Source organism: Echiichthys vipera (genome assembly GCF_963691815.1).
Source record: "Echiichthys vipera genome assembly, chromosome: 13".
NCBI classification, from domain to species: domain Eukaryota; kingdom Metazoa; phylum Chordata; class Actinopteri; order Perciformes; family Trachinidae; genus Echiichthys; species Echiichthys vipera.
This window is the reverse complement of record NC_139838.1, coordinates 14,880,495-14,896,743: the sequence shown is the minus strand read 5'-3', so window position 1 is coordinate 14,896,743 and position 16,249 is coordinate 14,880,495. Positions and strand designations below refer to the sequence as shown.

Genomic DNA, 16,249 nt, shown 5'->3' with positions numbered 1-16,249 from the left:
GCGGCTGTGATGGTCGGGCCGGTTCTAATACTAATCAAATATCATCCCGGGGGCCGAGATGATTCATTCGAGGGCCAGATCCGGCCCCCGGGCCTTGACTTTGACACCCATGATCTACAGCAATACATGGGCAGACACAGGTCCAAAACACCCCAGCAGAGAGTCCAGACTACACTTAACTGGCTGTGGTGAGGCAGCATGGTTGTGTATCAGGGGGCAGGTTCTCCTGGAGTGCCACGCCCATATGCAGTTTTCGCGCGAAAGGACGGACTGAACCATTATGAGTGCGGGGGGAGATTAGAAGATACCCTACTCCTGGAAATTAAGAGATACACATCTGTACCGAAAACTACAATTAGTCAAACACTTTTTAAACACACACTCATCTGTGGAGTCTCAACATTACAATTATTGGACTTAACTACAAAATAATGTATAAGCCCGGCAACAATAAAACCCCCGCTTTTGATGTGACCGGACTTTCTAGTAGTTCATTTTTAAACCCATCACATCTCGTTGGTTTTCATGTTACAGGATAAAACTTTCAGTTGGACGGGAATTTGCCACAAAACGGAGTTAAAATGACCCTAACGTCAAAGGTAAGCGGAAGAGCAGTGCGTGTAAATATAGTTCTCCTTTCCACGTTTGGTTTTTGTGGTGAAAAAAAGTCAAAATGACTCAAACTGAACACCATTGTTAACAGCCACCGTTGGCTCGGCCTGCTCCATTGTGAAGATGCATCGATATCTTTGTATTTACTTAAATTCTGTAACCGAGACAACCCGTGTATGCTAAAGCTTTGACCTGGTTAACTAGCTAGCATACAAGTGATCTGCTTAATGTCTGAACAGTAGGCTGCTGCTCGAAAAAAAGGAGTGCATGTTCAGGGTTTTTCGCTAAGGAGCTGGGTATGTGTGGGTCCAGTCTGTGTCGACCTCCGCTGGGAAGGTCAGAGGTCAACAACCCTGAGGCTGGAGGGGGTGGTTCTGCAGATATCAACAAGTGGGACCCTGGACATCAACATGCATGGATCAGGCACAATTTGGATCTGTTTTAAACGATAAAAGTGACATTCTCACATGCATACGTTTGTTAGAGACTAATGATTAAAGGCTTGCCCCTACATAAGGGCTTGTGCTGCACACTGTTGTCATAAGTGCCCATGGAAGAACAACATGTAAACACATTACCCTAGTTTTGTGTGGAGAGTTTTGACCCTGTGCCTCTTTAACAGATAAAAACATACTTGACATTGATCATTAATTTATTTGGAATTGCTTTTAAATATAATTTGGATCTGAAAATATGGAGAATTAAACATGAGTCATGCTGTTGTAGCTGCCAAGTATATTTAATTTTATATAGTCAATGTAGCTATGATGGTGTGGACAGTATAATACATAGATAGGCTATTTATATATTCCTGCATATATTTATTTGTGAAATAACTCTATTGTGATGTAATTTCCATATTTGATTACCTTCATGTAGTATAGTAGTAATATTACCACTTTATAACTTCTCTACATTGTTTTTACACATGTTTTAATTAGGTTAGAAGAAAAGAGAGGAAAACGTCTCTCACAAACGGTTAAATAACAATGAGGAAGTAAAGCCAATGTCAACAAAGTACAAGGGTTAAGGGTCTGTTCCTTTTCCACTCCACTTTGTCGTTGGCCTTAAATTTTCCAGCCCTGCTATGGCTGAGAAGTTTCACAGGCCTGTACTGATAAGGACGTCCTTGGGTTTAGCTTGGTTCCTGCCAACGTAAATTCAAGAAGACAAGTTTACTTCAATGACATCCAGTTTCAGCTCTGGTGATCCTGTCACACTGCACAGTGAGACAGCTGAACTAAATGAATTGTTCCCATAGCATTCACTTAGTGACCAAGGATGTCCACTGATGGTATTGTGCTCCCTCTGGTGTAAAGTGTGAAAACTGTGGCTTAAAAGGGGATTTGGAGTTTTCATGTAAAGAAATTGAAACTGGTTATATTCACTGTTACTCACCAAAACGCATTGTTTATAACCTTGTTTAACATATTTTGTTATGTACATTTCCTTCCTCCATAAAACAGGGACAGTGCATACTATTAAACATTTACATGCAAATATGCAAGATTATAGCCAGTAGCTAATTTCCATCTTTAGTCCCTTTTTGGCAGGTTGATGTTAAACACATACACACACACTCCTACCTAAGGGCAACTAAAAGACTTTTCCTTTTTGGGGGGGGCATCCTCGCCATCAGAGTAGAAGCCTGTGTCCACGTCACTGCCCTCTAAATCCACCATCTGCAGACAAAGAAAATGGCTTTAATATGATGCTTAATATGTCTGCCAACAGGCTCTCTGTTTTAAATCCAAGTTCATCACTGCTGAGCTGGCTCGTCTGTTCAGCCAGTCGGACAGTGAGGAAGAGTTTGAAGGTTTCAGCGAGGATGAAGAAGAAGACAGCCGATCTTTTAACAAAGGGCTAAAGGCCAAGGTATGAAACGTTTAGTGTTGGCTGTATTATCGGATGAAAATGTGTGCAATGCCGCCGACAAAGCACCAGACTAAAAGCTGTTTTCTATATTTTTCTTTTTCTGCAGATGGTGGATTCAGAGGGCAGTGATGTGGACACGGGCTTCTACTCTGATGGCGAGGATGCCCCCCCACCAAAGAGGAGGAGTCTTTTAGTTGCTCTAAGGTGTGTGTGTGTGTGTGTGTGTGTGTGTGTGTGTGTGTGTGTGTGTGTGTGTGTGTGTGTGTGTGTGTGTGTGTGTGTGTGTGTGTGTGTGTGTGTGTGTGTGTGTGTGTGTGTGTGTGTGTGTGTGTGTGTGTGTGTGTGTGTGTGTGTGTGTGTGTGTGTGTGTGTGTGTGTGTGTGTGTGTGTGTGTGTGTGTGTGTGTGTGTGTGTGTGTGTGTGTGTGTGTGTGTGTGTGTGTGTAATCCTGAACAGGCAGAAATGTAAAGGCAGAAATATTTGGGATTTGGCCATTAACATTTGATTGGGCTATGAATAATCTTATTGCTCTTTTCCACTGTATTCAGCCTATTGCGCATTTATACTAGAGACCTTCAGAAAAACACAAGCCTTTCCCAGACAATTGTGTAGATACTCCAGAGCTGGAACAATGATCTGATTTTAATGTTGTTCCTTAGGTTTCCCATCAAACGACTGTCTACCCCCAAACAAGAAGTGCAAAAGAAAAATGTCAAAAAGCCAGTCAAAGAAACTCCGCCTACACAGAGACTCAGGGGAAGGCAGAGGATGAAGCGGCAGCAGGATGAGAAAGAGGAGGAAGAAGAGGAGGAGGAGGAGGAGAAGGAAGATAAAGAGGAGGTCCTGTCTCAGAGCCTGAGGAAACGAGACAAGAACATCCAGGAAAACAAGGCCATGGTAATGAAGCCTTATAATCTCTTGGGTTTTCTCCATGTTGTGAAAAACTGCGTGATCTGTACAGTATGATATCAGTCCCTCTTTGTGGCATGTCCCTTCACCATGATCCTCTGGGTTGTTGTCTTTCAGCTGGCTAAGCTGTTTGCTGATCTGAGCACCATGACTGACCTGACTCTGCCCACTACTCCTCAAGTGAGTATTCGCACTAGTACCAGTTTACCACAACCATATGACAGAAAGAATGATATGTAAATTACCCGTCAATTTAAAGATAATTGATCACCAGTAACATTATATTCATTTGACAGGGTGTTTTGTCCAAAGCAACTTACAGTAAGTGCATTCAAACTCTGTAGGAGGAGTTGGATGCCATCCAAAATCAGTGTTCAGGAAAGACAAGCGCTTTATTATTTTTTTATAGTCAAAGCTAGTTTGCAATCCCCCCCAACCCCGGTTTATTTTTTGTGTCCCTTTTTCTAGGATTATAAGGACATAATAATAATAATAATAATAAAGTAAATGCAACAACTCTGCAATTATGTTCAAGTATGTTTGCGATCATGTAGAAGGAGTTTCTAGTATTGACTTATGGGGTCATTAGTATTCCAATATCTCCTACTATTTAACCTTTCATAGTAAAGTGTTAAACATTGGTTGAAGGGAGTCAGCTAACCTGATTTTAATCAATTTCTGCAGAAGAAGAAGCGGGCATCAGAGAAAGCGGCACCAAGGAAACGCAAGTTTGAACCAGAGATGGGGTCAGAAAGAAGGAACCCATCCCGTAAGGCTCGTCCTCCCGAGAACTTTGCAGTGGAGGAAAAGAGCGAGCCGCTCACCCGCAGAAGCCCCCGCACTGTAGACCTCAGGAGACTAGTGGAGGTAGTACTCTTACACACACATATTCCTGAAATACACACACATAGACATGCATTATAATTGTGTATAGACGTCAGAGTGCTGGGTAAGATGTGCAAAACACACTTGACACTCAGTAATAGTCACAGCTCTCGTGAGTATAATGTAATGAATTTCATAGGAAAAGGGAACTTCTTTGATTTGAAATGTTTTTGTCGACAATTTCTTGATTATCTGTCATTGTACTGTGAATGTACTATACACTGTATATCGTTGTTGCAGGGAAGTGCTTTGATTGTACATGAATACAATGACAATCAGATACTTACATTTTATGTTGATGTTGTATTTTATAGCAATTTTTGTATTTCAAACACGATGACATGCTTTTTAGCAAAATGTTAATTCATTGTTTTACATCTTCAGTGAAGTAATTTGTGCACTCCAAATATACAGTTACAGTCATCAGTTAGTTATCTAGTCTAATCTAGTTTTCTTAATTTCAGCAGTCTATTTACACATTAAAGGTCTCAAAAAACTTTGAAAAAAGTGCGGTTATTCATGTTTATTTATCTGCAATCTGTCGGCTGTGGTTGCTAGGTGGATGAGGAACATGTCGGTGAGAAAAAGAGGAGGAGCCGCAGCTCCAGGAAGAACCAGTATGATGTGAGGTCAGTTGACGAGATCACCAAAGAAGACCTGGACAACATAGCATACCGCAGCAAAGACAAGATCTGGGACAAGGAGAATGTGAGTCATATCAGGCCTTTACCCAGTTAGTAGTCTTGGTGCTGAACTATACTTCCATGTTTCCTGGGATAGTGCGGTTCTTCACTGTGTATGTGTGTGTTTTTGATTCCAGGGAAGCTCATGTCACCAGTGCAGACAGAAGACTCTGGACACCAAGACGGTGTGTCGCAGTGGTTTCTGTGTGGGGGCAAAAGGTCAGTTCTGTGGGCCGTGCCTCAAGAATCGCTACGGAGAAGATGTACGCGATGTGCTGCTCGACCCGGTCAGTGCTGACACACTTAGACATTTAAATCTCCATTTCTCTCACCTCCTAATCCTACTGAAGGGACAATTCAAAGCAAATAATATATAACAGGAAAAGATAGGGTACTATCTTTCACAACTGGGGTAATTTAAAAGTGACTATAAAGATGTTTTGATTTTAATGATGTTCTACTCCTTTATGTTGTCTTGCTGTGTCTGGTGTTTCAAAGGTTTTTCCCCTAAATATTTTATATTGAAGTTGATTTTAAATAGGAAAATAATATTCTGTAATGTTTGTGGGTTGCTTTTTAAATTTTCACATTTCAGCGTTTCAAATAGAGAATCAAAAGGTGCTTTTGGATGAATACATTTTCAGTTATGCCGAGAAAAGTAAAGTCAGGTCAAGTAAAAGCTGAACGCAGCAGTCAACAGACTAGTGGGTGGGAAGCAACATAGCTGAACAAAGTAAACAAGCAAGAAAGAAACTTCAGTTTAATTAGTGGAAAATCCAAGAAAATAAGATGCAGAATGTAAAGTCAAAATTCAGGTCAATATACTGTGTTTGAGCAGGCATTCAGTTGAGATCAGACAGTCTGGTGAAAACAAGTCCTCCTGTAGTGTCCGTGATGTTCCTGAAGAGCCAAAATGAAGCTCAAAGTGGGCGACCCTCTGGTGGCTCCGGCCATCATTATCTTGGCAGCGTCACGGCCGGGTCGAGGCGGGCTGCACAAAGTCTGGCTCAAAACTACCAAGCTAGCAAAGGCTAACAAGCTAGGTTAACAAGCAAGCAAGGCAACTTTGCCAGGGATGAAAGCCAAGGGCAGTAGCCTGATTTGTGGCAACCAATCAACTTAAATTGAGGCAGCGCAAACCACGGCACGGGGGGTCACAGCAGACTGGAGGCAAGCAACTGCTGGGTCTACCTGAATGGAGGCCGTCTGGTATCCAGAGTCCAACCCCGGTGCTGCAGTTTGCGCTGTCTGAACTTGAGCTGCAACTGTGGCTAACTGTCGCCCGCCGTCAGCTACCACCACAAATAGAATGCAATTTTTTGGAAAACGCTGTACTTCATACATGTCTGACGAACAATTTGAAGCTTATCAATTGACCTGAATTTTTTTGGAAGAGTATGCACAGAAACGCAGAGCAACGCACCAAATCCGTGATGGGAGAATTAGAACCCTCCCGGATATAACTTGATGTTTGTGCACATTTTATCAACATAAAACCTAAACATGGTTCCCTTGAGTAACAGCACAGCCGGTCACCCACATTAAATACGGGCCTTTTTTCTTTGTAGACGTGGTCATGTCCCATATGCCGAGATATGTGTAACTGCAGTCTGTGTCGCAAGAAGGAGGGCCGCTGTGCTACTGGCATCCTGGTGGGATTGGCTCGCTACAACGGCCACGACAATGTCCACGAGTATCTGGCGAGGTACGTCAACACCTGGATGGGAGCTCCCTAAAACTGCCAAGATGTGAACATTTTTGGATCTAATTCTAAATCTAATAGTCAGCTTAAATTCAGTGTTGTACAATGTCTGTAGAATTAGGAGAATCTTTTAGACTTACTTCTTTTTATCTTATTTATCTTTTGGATTTTGGACAGCAAGCTGAACCCAAGCTATTACGTTACCCTGAACTCTGAAATTGCAATGTTCATTTTTCATTCTTTTCTGATATAATAGACTGATGTGTTTTATTGTTTTATTAAGTTGAAAATCATCAGTTGCAGCCTATTGTTGACAGCAGAGAGAGCTCATGTCTTGTTTTGTCTCCGTCGCAGCATTCAGAAGGATCTGCAGTAAAGTCCAGAGAGAAGACCTGAGAGGAGAACCTGCTAGTACCTGGAACAGGCTCTTGTGCTGCACAGTACCATAGAACTCATTTTAATGCAAGTTTTTAGATTTAGATCAACCTCTAACTAGAGAAACAAAAGCAAAAAGATGTTGTTTTTGCAAACCCTGTCTATGCACTTGAGTAAAGCAGTGGGGTTTGACAATGGTGGGGGTCAGTGGGGTTTTAATGCTGCGTCGTTGTTGTCTCTTCCCCCCTTCTTGTCTTTCAAGGTATTGAGTAATACAGTTAGACAGACTTTTACCTAGCAGCGATGGGCTTAATCAGCAGTGTGGCGTTTTTTAGCAAGAGCGATGCAGAGATGTGACAGACGTTCATCTATATGTAAAAGTTCCACACTCTAGCTTTAACACTAGGCACATACACTGTTGATATGTTTTATATGTCCTGTTTTAAACCTGCATAAGATGCATGAGAGGTTGTTTTTTTTTTTTTTTTTAAAGTCTGTACTCCGTTTTTGAGTTGTATATTTTAATTTGATTTTTTTCTACTCTTGATGTTGACTAGAACAAACGTAAGGTATGGTTATTTTCTGTGTTACGGATGCAAAAGGAGCCTTTTATATACCTACTACTTTTCTTAAAGTGAATAACTTTACAGCATTGTTGTCAGTTCACTGTAAATTCTAATAAAGAATGGCATTATCTGAATAATGTGCCATGTTTTTATAAATGAGTATTTCATGTATATATTTATGCAGTCTTTTATCTGTCGAAGGTGCCACACAATGCACCGCAGTGTCTTTTAGGGAGGTAGATGAAGGCTAACTGCGCCCAGTACAGGGCCAGGTCAACTGTTGCTCTTGAGCCAATCAGACCAGGTACCATTACTGCAGGGCAATGTCACAACACAGTGACACGGTCAACCTGAGGTCACTGGATCTTAATGAAACACGCAATGTGAGTGAGAAATAGAAAAGTTTATTTGATCTAAAAGTTTAAATTGTATTTCAAAGTTTACTTTTATCTAATCACTGGTGTCCATCCATGATGCAAAATAATGGAATCAAAACTTCACAAATCTGTCCTTGTATGATTCTTGTTCTGAGAGGGCATTACCTGAAACTCGTTTTAACCCTCAAAACTCTGCAAAAAACACCAGAGGGTGCAGAGAGAAGTTGTAGATTTAGGAGCTTTTGAAGTGCTTCAAAAGAGGGACGTGTCAAAGGTATCCGTGAGCTACCCTACTACGTGACACTTAGTGTAAACTGGCAGTCAGTGATCATGTTTCTGAAGTAGACAGTTTATGGGCTCATTATTCATCCACACAAGCAAAATGAACTCAAAAGGTTAAAGCAGCTGTGTGTTTGAGTCCTGCAACTTGATCCTCGCAGCATCAATCTGGAGTCAATAAACGGCAGAAACGGTCACTGGGAGTAGTAACTGTTCCCAAAGGAAGCACAGATACTCCATCATCACTGCTGTCACAACACTGAGAGATACCCAGTAATAAAAACTGTTTAGTTTTAATCACTTTATTGTCAAGTGTTATGCAGGCAAAGCATCTTATCTGCTTGGAGTTGTTTTTTCTTTTTTATTGACATAACACGTTTGTACAAACCAGTTTTAAAAATATCAATAAACTGGGGCCTTTGAGGCTAACCTGGCAAAAAACCCATTATCAAATGTCATGGAGACGGACAAACATCTTTTAGAAAAAGATTTACAAATGAGATGTCACTACAAAATATCAAAGAAAAAGAAAGTTGGTTGTCACACAAAATATTACCAAAAACATCTAAATTTGTTTGGTATCAACCTTTTCAACTTTAAATGATAGTAACTTTTTTGCGTTCTTCTTCTTTTGTTATTTATTTTTCTCCAAAAAACACGTTATGGCGCAGAGAGAAGAAATTAACAGCAATGGCCGGACGTAGAAAAAGAAAAACAGAAGCACAAAGAGTAAAGAAGAGAGAAGCAGCACTACGGCAAAAAACTCAAACATGCTGTACACGACCTCAGAATCAACGCACACAAATACAAGTCCAGCAAAAGGCAAATAGAACAACTCAAGGATAAATAATAAATTAGCCGTACACAGTGGGGTCCTGTGTGTTACTGGGGGGGGGGGGGACTTTTTAAAACCACTGATAAATTCTATAAAATAAACACATATAATTTTTTTTAATTTAAAAAAGAATGTACGCACTGAACTAACACAGAGCAACACCACCAGAAAACATCTCATAATATCCACATAGCTACAAAGCCTGACCCACTCCCACCCGCAGCTCTCATCACTCTGTCGCACTTCACCCCTCTGTGCTGTGGTGCGTTCTCCCCGTAAACCCCTCTAATGCAGGAGAGCTCCCCTCTTTCTCTATCCAGCTAACTCTGAGGTTCCCTCTGTACAACAGCTTGTGTTAAGGCAATTGTTGTACATCGGTCAGCAGGGTTAGAGGTGGAGAGGGCTCGTCACCAGAGCACAGGAAGCAAAAAGGTGCCACTGTCCAAGGTCACTGTCGTCACATCTGCCATGTGCTGCCTGATGGTAATCTATCTTGTAAAAAAAGACATTATGGCATCGGATAGACTGCAGCTGTGATGTTAAAGCCACCCTGTGGTATCTGCAAAAGTAACAGGCTTTGTTCAGACGACAGCGCTGCTTTCAGATGTTCTCACTAATCTTAGAGCGAGCTGGCTTGCTTTTATTAACAGAAAACTTCCCCTGACGATGTAAACATGGTTTCACTAGGATTGTCATTATAGTATTGCTTTCACTACACAAACAAAGTTGTAGAAAGCTAGATTGTTTTTCTCTATAGAAACCTTTTTTTTTTCTCATGGCCACTGCGCCTTAATAGGAATGCATTATTTATAAATCTTTTTATATGTGCTTTTCTCTACGTTTTGAATTATTTTTATTTATTTTTTTTAGAATTATCCCCTCTCCTCTTCAATAACAGTTTATCCGTTGACTGGTCTTGAAGGAATTAACACCTGAATCTGTTCTGAGGACTTAACCTGAACCATGAATAAAACTCAAAATAGGTAGATCCTCTCAGTGACAGTGTGGGAATACAAACGCACACTCAGTCATCACATTTACACATGCTCACACCATCCCACAACTGCCCCTGCTCTATCGCTGCTCTGCAACAGTCCTGTACCATGATTGACCCTCAGCACTGTCTGACAGGAAACAGGAACACAACTTTGTGCATAGAGTTAGATTCTGTTGCGATTAAGAAAATGTATCTCAATGTTGGATGGTTTTAGATTTAGCAGGTCCCCCTGTCTTGTGCTAATCTAGAAATTACTTGCATTCCTTTTCCCAACGCAAATGGAATTATTATAGATTCATTTTATAAATGTCAAACTAATCTTTCATATGTTTAAGCTATTTTTTGTTATATGTGTTAGTTACTTTTAGATTGTGTTGTTTATATTTTTGTGATTCTGTTCATTGCATGATCCCGTCTCTTTTGAGTCCCTTTTCATGAGAGGACAACATTTTTAAATTAATGTAAAATTAAAAGTTGAAAAACAAAAGAAAAAGTTGCCACGGCTACAGTCCCTCCAAAGACTCCCTAAAAAACAGGAAGTCAGCCTTCAGCAAAGAAACAGGAGTTGCCTATTCAAACTCCTCCTCTTCCTCCTCTTCCTCTAGGTGATTAGAGGTGGTGGGCGTAGCGGGGTCAGAGTCACGCGAGAGGGTCGCCACAGCGACAATCTGAGGGGAGGCATCCAGGCCTTCAGGGGCATCTTCCTCAATGTCATCAGTGGTGATGATTGCCACCGCAGCTCCACCTTTCTTGTTCTGGTGGGTCTTGATGTGCTTGGAGAGGTGGTCACTGCGCATAAAGCGCTTGGAGCATTCGGGACACTCAAAACGCTTTTCTCCTACAGGGGAGAAAACAGAATTAGAGAAAAGTCAAGAAAGATCTGCTTTGGTTGGTGCATTCTTGGAGCTACACAAGAACATCTTCTTAGGATCAAAGTTGAAATAACCACATAAAAATAATCACCAACTGTTTTGATAATAGATTCATTGTTTAAGTAATTTTTCAAGCAAAAATCTTTGGGTTTTAGAACAAAACATTTGACTATTTTCTTGGGCTCTGGGAAGTTGCACCTTGTCACTGTTTTTTACATTTCATACTCTAATTGTTGATGAAAATAATCATCAGTTTGCTGCTCTAGTTTGCATTTTCCCACCTGTGTGTGTTCTCCTGTGTCTTTGCAGCTCGTCGCTCCTGGTGAACCTCTTGCCGCAGAAGATCCAGTTGCAGACGAATGGCCTCTCGCCGGTGTGCCAGCGCAGGTGTGCCCTTAGGTGGGAAGTCTTACCATACACCTTCCCGCAGCCCTCCATGTGGCAGATATGCTGCTTCTTCTTTGTGGGATCCCCGCTGTTCCTATAACACACACTTGAGTTAGGAGTGAGCTCTGTTTTATACAGTTCTCTGAGTAAAATTGGTCAAACTTTTAACAAATGGATTCACTGATTATTCTAGCAATGCTGAATACATTTGACTGGTCACTGAATATTCTCAGTGTATGTTCTGGGTGCCAGCTACTCATTATAAAGTGAAGTGCTGGGCGGTGAGAGGTCGGATCTCTCACTTTAGGATACAAGCTACACTGTGTTCTGACCATCTGTCAAACCAGTTGTCCCAACATGAAGTTTGTAAATCATGAATTTAGACACACAGCATTCTGACAGGCAAACAACCACATTCAGTTCCCCATGCATTTCAACTTTAGGGGCTCAGAGAGAACTGTGGTGGTCAAAACATGAAGAATTTGATGTCCAAGAGCCAGGTTCGTTGTGAATGACTGTATAATGCACTACATTCATATTTTTGAAACTAGTCATTCCCAATATGACTACATGTTCAAAACCATTTTTTTCCTACTGCATCTATGCATGTTGCTGTACATTTCTAGTGTGTCTGTACCTTCCCTCTCCATCCCTGCAGTTCGGACAAGAGCAGGCTACACGACGAAGCCTCTTGCTGGGCGGCCCTTCCTGGTCTGAAGAACTTTGTACGGAGCCAAGCTGGTCTGGACTCATCGATGAGCCTGATGCCACGTTGCCAACAGTGACTGTCACTGGAGACGACTGAACTTTGACCCCATCCTGACCCTGTGGTTGACCTTTAAGGTGATGACAGAAAATGACAAAATCTGTTAAACTTTATCATCACAAACAAGTTGTACTGTCTGTGGGGTAGACTGAAGAAAATATGATGATACAGCAACAGAAAAGGCAAGATCCAAAGTGGTCTTGACTACAGTGAGACGCAATTTGATTGGGTCATGTCATTATAGCTTCATATTTTCTAATATAATGCTTAACCAAGCACATCCCTTTAACCACGTTTTTGTTTATGGTAATGGATCAGTCATGGATTAGTCCCTACACGTTCACAAAGTTACTCTTAAAAGTGGCCTTACCCTGAAGACCAGTAATGGTGAGGGGAACACCCTGCACCTGAACCCCAGCAGTGCCCAGCCCTGCGATGCTGACCGTCTGTACCCCAGACCCTGGGTTGATCTGGGCTGAGCTCAGCGTCAAGGGAGCTCCACTCAGGGAGACCAGCCCTCCACTCCCCACTGTCGTCCCACCAGCCACTGGGGCCAGTGTCAGCTGCTGTGGCAGGGCTGTCCCGAGGCCGCCCTGCAGGGAGACTCCACCAGGCAGCTGCAGTGTCTGCCATGTGATCTGCCCAGAAGGGGACAGGGTTGGGGTACGGATAAGGACCTGGGCTGGGTTCTGGAAGGCCTGGATGGGCTGCAAAGTTTGTCCTGGGGCCAGCTGGAGGGTCTGAACATGTTGAGGTTGTTGCTGCCCCTGGGCCTGACCCTGACTCTGTGCCTGAGGCTGCAGCTGGATCTGCTGCACAAATTGGTGCCCCACCTGACCGACGATCACTTGCTGAATGGTTCCTGCTGTATCTATCTGGTTTTGCAGCCCATTCGCCTGGTTCTGACTTTGAAGGTCTGGCTCACTGCTCTGCACTTGGGTGTCAGCTGGTCCACCCTCTGATCCAGCAGAAACCACTGTCAGATCGGAAACACTGTCACCTTCGGCTACTACCGTCGAGACACTTGATGCTGTCGCATGAGCTGCACCAGACATTGTTGTTGTCACTAGCTGGTTGCCATTGGCAACAGAGAATGTGCCATCTGCTGATTGGATAAGCTGCACAGCCCCGCCCCCTCCAATATTATTTATCACAGGCAAAGCCAGGGTCATGCCACCGAGGTTTATGGGTACTGTTGTCATGACAGGAGTCTGGGAGCCCTGCAGAGTCTGCAGCTGCAGTGGGAAAGACTGTGCAGGACGAATCTGCAGCGGGACCGTCTGATTGGCTGTACTTGTCAGGATGGCTTGCTGGTTGGCTGGCTGCAGTATAGCCTGGGTCTGGCCTGGACTCTGGGTCTGGATGAGCTGGACCTGCTCCGATAGAGCCCCGATGGAGGCTGTCTGAGCTGGGCTGATATGGATCTGTTGCCCATCTGCAGTCTGCAGGTGAGGGATGACCTGATACTGGACCCCGCCCCCGGTGTTGGGCAGGTTCTGAACCTGGATAATCTGGAACTGCTGCTGTTGCTGATTGGCTGCAACACTGTTGGTCCCACCTACTGGCTTCACCTGCCCATCAAGAAAGGAGTAAGGGATACCATTAAGAGCACAAATATCAACTGACAGCAAAAAACATTTGATCAAACCCAATGCTTCGCCCACTTCCGTCACCTTGCGTCCGCCCGGTGAGCTGTCATTAGCCAAGGTGGTGGCCACCGTCACGGCAACAGGCTGAGTGTTGTTCTCTTTGGCCATGGTAGGTGCTGCTGTAATGATTTGCCAGCCGTTCCCCGTATACTGAGCCGGGACAAGTTCCAGCTGCTGAGGCACCAGGGCCTGACCTCCAGCGGTATCCACCACTATCTGACCCTGAAGCTGACCTGCCTGCAGCTGGATCTGTCCAGCCTGGACCTGGATCTGCTGGGCCCCCACCTGCGACAGGGCCCCCTCCGCTCCCCCCTGCCCTCCGATCTTACTGCAGGTGGCCGCTAGCAGAGCCAACGGAGAGGGCTGCGAGGAATCCTGAAGGTGACAAGGGAAGGAGAAGCATGTCGGAGTTAGAGACTGATGGAAACATACAGAGAGCTCATTTACTTATACAAACAGAAAGTATGACATGTAAGTAATAAAGCACAGGGAAATGATGGGCAGTATCATTGCACACAATGAACAATTTGAAACAAAGATGAGAAAGAGTAAAAGAGTGTGGGGTGGAGAAAACATGGTGCAGAAAAAAGAAACTAAAAGCTGAGCGAAAGAGAGAGAGAGAGAGCGGGAGAGCTGTCAGTGGAAGTGGGCGGTATTACAGGAAGTGAGTGGGTGGGCGTGTGAGAACCACATTTCTTTTTTCTCGGAACACTGGAAGAAATGCCGCCTTCTCTCTCTCTCCTCCCTTTCAAAGGAACTAGGTCGCAAGCAAATTTTTAATGCTATACACCTCGGAAACAGCCTAGATCCTGTAACAAACAGCGTAGAATAGCACAGCGGTAGTGCTTGTCATATGTGTTTAACAGCAAAACAAATGCACGGTCTGGCTGAAATTCATCTCAAAGAGATATACACAACCTATAAAAAGAAGCTAAAAATAGAAGTCCCACAGTTGTAGAGACACATACCAATGTTGCAGGTCTTTTAAAATAAATCCACTTGGAAAATTAAATAATTTTGACCCTAATTCAAAGAGACAATTCAAAAAAAGTACAGGGGCTGACAGCCTTATAAGCTTATTCAAGAGGCTCCGGCTCTGAGCAGGGCTGCACAGAAGCAGGAAGTGGCATTCACCAGAGAAACGCCCCCAGAGGTGTCTGGCTGGCTGGTTGGCTGGGGAGGGAGGGAGTGCATTTTTGGCCTACTACAAGCAAAGCAAAAAGTCATGATAAACTCTTATTATGTTTTTTATTTTGTTGTTTTTTTTTACCTGGGATCCAGAACTTTTCCCCTTTTTAGATGCTTTCCCTCCTTCAGTTCCAGATGATTCCTTCTTCGAGTCTGTCAAAAGAGAGTAACAGTGTGAGAATAAACTCCAGTTGTCATTTCAGTGCATGAGTATTTCTGAAGGGTGCGCAGTCCCAGGATAAGGGACAATAAGTTGCTTTGACAGTCTGATAATAATGCAGATACAGCACAAAAGTAATCAGTTAAGGGGAAGGAGCGACCAGTAACCTCATCATCAATATCAAAGGGACTGGGAGCCTCATATCTGTCAGACAGAGAGTGAGAGAGAGAGAGAGAGAGGGGCGGTGGAGACGGAGAGGGGGGAGGGTACCTACCACTCATAACGCATTAATATACCAAGAGGGTGTAGTTCACGGTAGAAGGCCGGCCGGGTACAGAGGCGGAGGACGGCCTATATGTTCGGCGCTGGGCCGTGGCGGATCTGCCCGTTTGACGAAACCACCCACCGGCCAGGAAGGGCGGTGCCAAGCGCTGACACAATCAAGCAGCCTCCAAATAACGGAGATAATGGAGAACACAGTGACCGTCACAGGACCCGTCGGCCCCCGTCGTATCCCTCTTTTACCGGACAGCCAGTCCATAAACGAGCATATTAGCGCTTGTCAGAATAAATATCCACAGAGAAGTTGGCAGTGTGTGACCGTGGAGGCCCACCCACTTCCATTTAAGCATCAGGACAACACCCTCTCCGCTGCTCCTGCCTGTCGCCGCCGTTCCTCTCTCCGCACGACCGCGGGGACGCCTCGTCGCCGTCCGTCGCGCACCGAAAACAAACCGTCACCGGTGTTTGTATATTCACGCGTATTCCCTTATTTCGTGCACAAATGATTTTTTAAGGGGGAGATAGCTGTGGCTTTTGTGGGCGGACGTGCTCCTCCCACATATTCAGATTGGACGACGGGGCTCGGCGTGCGAGGGTCGAGATGGGAGTTGTATTTTGGTGAAGCCTCGCCTTCTCGAGCTCTATTGGGCGAAGGGGACTGCAACTCCCAGAATGCTCCGCGGTATACGGTCGGGGTCTGGTCCGGGAACGCTCGGTGGTTGGTAGTCACGTTGGTGTGAGAGCGAGAGAGAAGGGCGGTGACTTCTGTGCTGTGGGGGGTTGGGCGAACGGGAAAAGGGAGGCGTGTGTGTGTGTGTGGTTGTGTGTGTGTGTGTGTGTGTGTGTGTGT

At 44.0% G+C, this 16,249-nt stretch overlaps 2 protein-coding genes across 2 annotated transcripts; one reads left to right on the top strand and one right to left on the bottom strand.

Annotated features, from left to right (window-relative positions):
* Positions 1–581: 581 nt before the first annotated feature.
* Positions 582–7,153, top strand: cdca7b (cell division cycle associated 7b; the record flags this gene model as incomplete). The annotated part of the gene is made up of 10 exons (XM_083925810.1): positions 582–599; positions 2,347–2,487; positions 2,594–2,691; positions 3,147–3,384; positions 3,514–3,576; positions 4,081–4,263; positions 4,840–4,989; positions 5,102–5,251; positions 6,533–6,669; positions 7,021–7,153. The coding sequence occupies 10 exons, from the start codon at positions 582–584 to the stop codon at positions 7,040–7,042; spliced, it is 1,200 nt and encodes a 399-aa protein (XP_083781936.1). The 3' UTR covers positions 7,043–7,153.
* A 1,451-nt stretch (positions 7,154–8,604) lies between these two features.
* sp4 (sp4 transcription factor) lies at positions 8,605–15,931 on the bottom strand. The gene is made up of 7 exons (XM_083925375.1): positions 15,392–15,931; positions 15,040–15,110; positions 13,794–14,144; positions 12,491–13,691; positions 11,992–12,190; positions 11,249–11,448; positions 8,605–10,933 (listed from the first exon to the last, which is right to left on the bottom strand). Exons 1-7 carry the CDS (start codon positions 15,396–15,398, stop codon positions 10,665–10,667), a joined length of 2,298 nt encoding a protein of 765 aa, XP_083781501.1. The 5' UTR covers positions 15,399–15,931; the 3' UTR covers positions 8,605–10,664.
* Between the last annotated feature and the right edge of the window lie 318 nt (positions 15,932–16,249).